Below are 3,875 nucleotides of genomic sequence, written 5' to 3'. Positions count from 1 at the left end.
TACACGTGGAATTGGTATACAAACTATATTTCATAATCCAAAATACACCACAAATGTTGTTTTCATACAAATGGTCCATATAAGACCACAAATTATGTAGTACTACAAAAAAAGGGAAACAAAATTTACCTTCCTATTAATTCTGTAACTGTTACGTCATTTGAGGATGTAATATCATTATCATTACCTTCTTCAACTTCTTCACCTTCACCTTCACCTTCACCTTCACCTTCACCTTCAACTTCTTCGATATCCGTATCTCCGGAGGTATTCAATGAAGCAAGCCTGGGTTGTCTAGGCGTTGGCATATTTGTACTTTCACTCTCCAACATTAATACCACAGCAGACATGTTTGGTCTATAAACTGCAGACTCTTGCACACACAACATCCCTACATGTATGCATCTCATAACTTCATCTTCAGAACAAGATTCCACAATCGAAGGATCTACAAGGTCCTTCGCTTTACCATCATTCCATAGTTTCCATGCCTGAAATCATTTAGATCCTATTGTTACAACTCCAATTTACTAATTATATGCAGAAGAATTATGTGATCTACTGAAAATTTTAAACTTACATATCGAATAAGGTTTGAGCATTCATGCGAGCGAAAAGTATTGTTTTTCTGGCCGCTTACAAGCTCTAGTAGCAACACACCGAAGCTATAAACATCAGACTTCACAGAGAATAGTCCTTCCATTGCATACTCAGGTGACATATAGCCACTGTTTTTGGCAAGAAGTGATTTAATAGAAAATAATTAGTCCATTTGTTTAAGTGGGTGAACTGTATGCAATCATGAGAGCAAATGATACTTACTATGTGCCAACAACTCGGTTTGTTTCAGCTTCATTTTCGGTCCCTCCAAATATTCTGGCCATGCCAAAGTCAGAAATTTTCGGGTTCATCTCCTCATCCAACAGTATGTTGCTAGCTTTAAGATCTCGATGAATAATTCTGAGCCTTGAATCCCGATGAAGATAGAGAATTCCCCGTGCAATACCTTCAATTATTGTAAAGCGCTTCCTCCAATCTAGTTGTGCTTTCTTAGCGGGATCTGCCATGATGATCATCAAATTGCCAATGTCAACTCGTACCCTTTCATGCTTGAACAAATAAGATACGAACAAGAGAAAGTTGTAATTGAGCTGAAAACCTACCAAAAAGAAAGAAATCCAAGCTTTTGTTAGGCATGTATTCATAAACCAGTATCTTTTCGTCCCCTTCAATGCAACAGCCCAACAGTCGCACGAGATTTCTGTGTTGTAATTTTGCAATTAGTATCAACTCATTCTTAAACTCCTCCAAGCCTTGTCCAGACCGCCTTGAAAGCCTCTTTACAGCTATTTCTTGTCCCCCTGGTAGTGTTCCCTGGAAAATTGAATAAATTTTGTTTATATACATTGCAACACAACTTTCATTACAGCAAATATGCTTTATATAAAATTTACAACAGCATAATATACCTTGAATACAGGACCAAATCCCCCTTGTCCTAACTTGTTTTCAAGTGCAAAATAATTTGTGGCAACATCTACATAATTGAAACTGAACAATGGTAAATCTGATCCACTGCCCTGCTTCCCATCAATAGTTAGGTCACCTTGTCCCGAAAAATCTGTTGAAAATTCTTTACTTTTACTTGCAGTAAATATTGAAAAATCATGGCTTTTCCCCCATGATTTTGATAATGCTGCAGGTAAATTTTAGAAGAAAAAGTCAGACATTAAAAAAGATAATAACAAGAACTTAAAAGCAGTTTCCATTAGCTGAACTGTGAAATTTTACCTTTCAATTTTGCCCTGGACCTCCATAGTAGCCAAATGGATATGATCAGGAAGATTGTTACAGATACTACCGTTATTATTATCGCAAGATTGGATATTCTGCTACTACCACCTAGAAATGATGAGAAGCAAGTTACAAGTTCAGAACTACTATGTTATATATGAAGCCTAAAACTTTTACAAGATTCCACAGACAAATATAGGTAAAGAAAATATAGTTGTGGAGTCGAATTGTGTTGGTAAATAAGCTTATCTGTGCGTTATAACCGAGTTTTACTAGGCTTGTCTAGCTAGAACTCAAGTTCTTTATACTGTACGTTTATCCTAGGTTCTATCTTTGACATATCCATGATGTGAATTAGATCTTGATATTTAGAAAAATCATTTTTGAGAAGCAAAAGAAACTATTCATACTTGGATCTTGAATATTGTTATTGGAGATTAAGTATTTAGTTGCTACAAGGGTTGAGCCTACAGAATCACAATTCAGTTTATTCTGTGCCCGAAACCCTTGTAGCTAGAGTGGCAACATTTCATCTCACTCCCTAAATGGTACGGTACTGCTATCCTGATTTCCTTGATTGTATCCTATCCATAGAAGAAATTGATCAACAGCAAGCAAAAGAGAAACTAATAAAAGATTAAAGGCAAAAAATCAGAACGAAAAATTATGATTAAACTCAAAATTAAGACCAAAAACAACAGCAGTGATGATCATCTTACCTAATTCAGACTGAGCAACGCGCACGTATAGTGTTCCCCCACCATCTTGTAAATGCTCAACATCAACTAAATCACCACCCCAAATCAGGCAATCAATCCCATCTAGGTATGCATATGCAATGCAAGAACAATTCGTCAAACACTTGGTCTGACACTCGCTTGTGTTTTTCGCCTTCACGATATCAGCATAATCCGGCAACTTCAACCCCTCAACTGCCAAAAACCCATCACTGCTACTACTATTATCACACTGCAAAGGGGTACTCCTAACACACCCACCAGACCAATTTCCATTATTCCATTGACTTGTGTTCTGTGCTTCAAACCCTTCAATACAAGTGCAAAATTGAGAAGCTCCCACAGTACACAAACCAAAATTCCCACACTTGTTATATTCATCACATTGCACTGAAGGCTCTTTCTGGAGTACAGTCCAATTCTTGTTTGGTTCATCCCAAAAAAGCTGCTCTCCAAATCCATCCCATGTAATCATAAACCTCACAATATGAGTAGTGTTCAATGTTGTGTAAGTGAAGTACTCACCATCTGCATCATTGTTGAGCTTGAAACCATAGGAATAGAGAGCTTTCATTCTAGGAACACCCATAAATATTTGACCATCCCACTGCCCACTCCTCCACCTCCTCTTGTTCTGCTCCCACACCACTAGCTGTGGCGATCCGCGAGGATCAATACCCATTGAATAATTTCCAGGCGAAGGATCGTTAGGGCTTTTCCAGGAAGTGAAGCCGCGAATTTCCCCAATTTGGTCATTTGCATATGCCTTCATGGTAGGTAAAAATGTATCCGCTGGACGAGCAAAGCTTTGCCATAAAACATGATTTGTATCATTGTTGAGAACAAGATCACCACTATCCTGAAGAACTGCAGTTGAATTTCCTGAAATTGAAGCATTAGTTGACCAGATTGAATTGCCATTTCCATCTGAAATCAGTAGATTTCCATCATTCCCAACTGTTAGGGTTCCATTTTTACCAGAGATTGGATTCTCCCTATTGGCAACCCATATGACTGTTTGCTCAGAAACCTTGTTGTACCATATCCCAACATACCTAGATGTTGAATTTGCAGGACTAAAAAAACCCAATACAAAGTTTTCACCTGAAGAGAGAATTGTTTCTCCATCTCTCACCAATTGGCCTTGTGTGATATTGTTGGCTGCTTGAGAAAACGGAACAAGAATTTGAGAAATAAATAGGAATGAACAAAGATAAACCCTAGCTGGGTTTCTGTAACTATAGCTCATCATCTCTCTATCTGAAGTAAGACAGAGTCTAGAATTACAATAGATCATAAATATGCTTTAAGAAGCACGGACCTTGTTTTGTAAATATCAAGGAA

General features: G+C 37.7%; 1 protein-coding gene across 1 annotated transcript; it reads right to left on the bottom strand.

The window, feature by feature from the left end:
• Positions 1-3,875, bottom strand: LOC132306851 (G-type lectin S-receptor-like serine/threonine-protein kinase B120). Its single transcript, XM_059804420.1, has 7 exons — positions 2,514-3,875; positions 1,792-1,902; positions 1,470-1,696; positions 1,164-1,374; positions 823-1,060; positions 581-728; positions 1-491 (listed from the first exon to the last, which is right to left on the bottom strand). The coding sequence occupies exons 1-7, from the start codon at positions 3,826-3,828 to the stop codon at positions 126-128; spliced, it is 2,616 nt and encodes an 871-aa protein (XP_059660403.1). The 5' UTR covers positions 3,829-3,875; the 3' UTR covers positions 1-125.

Source organism: Cornus florida, unplaced genomic scaffold, assembly GCF_030987335.1.
Source record: "Cornus florida cultivar Cherokee Brave unplaced genomic scaffold, ASM3098733v1 CherokeeBrave_3.0.0_Hap2_Chr01, whole genome shotgun sequence".
In the NCBI taxonomy this organism is placed as follows: Eukaryota; Viridiplantae; Streptophyta; class Magnoliopsida; order Cornales; family Cornaceae; genus Cornus; species Cornus florida.
This window is presented reverse-complemented; position numbering and strand designations above follow the sequence as displayed.

Excerpts from the sequence above, each read along its gene's own strand:
- LOC132306851 (XM_059804420.1), bottom strand. The coding sequence starts at position 3,828 with ATGATCTATTGTAATTCTAGACTCTGTCTTACTTCAGATAGAGAGATG. Across the intron at positions 1,903-2,513 it reads CGTTGCTCAGTCTGAATTAG|GTGGTAGTAGCAGAATATCC; the intron begins GTAAGATGATCA and ends CATCATTTCTAG. Across the intron at positions 1,375-1,469 it reads GATTTGGTCCTGTATTCAAG|GGAACACTACCAGGGGGACA; the intron begins GTATATTATGCT and ends TCAATTTTCCAG.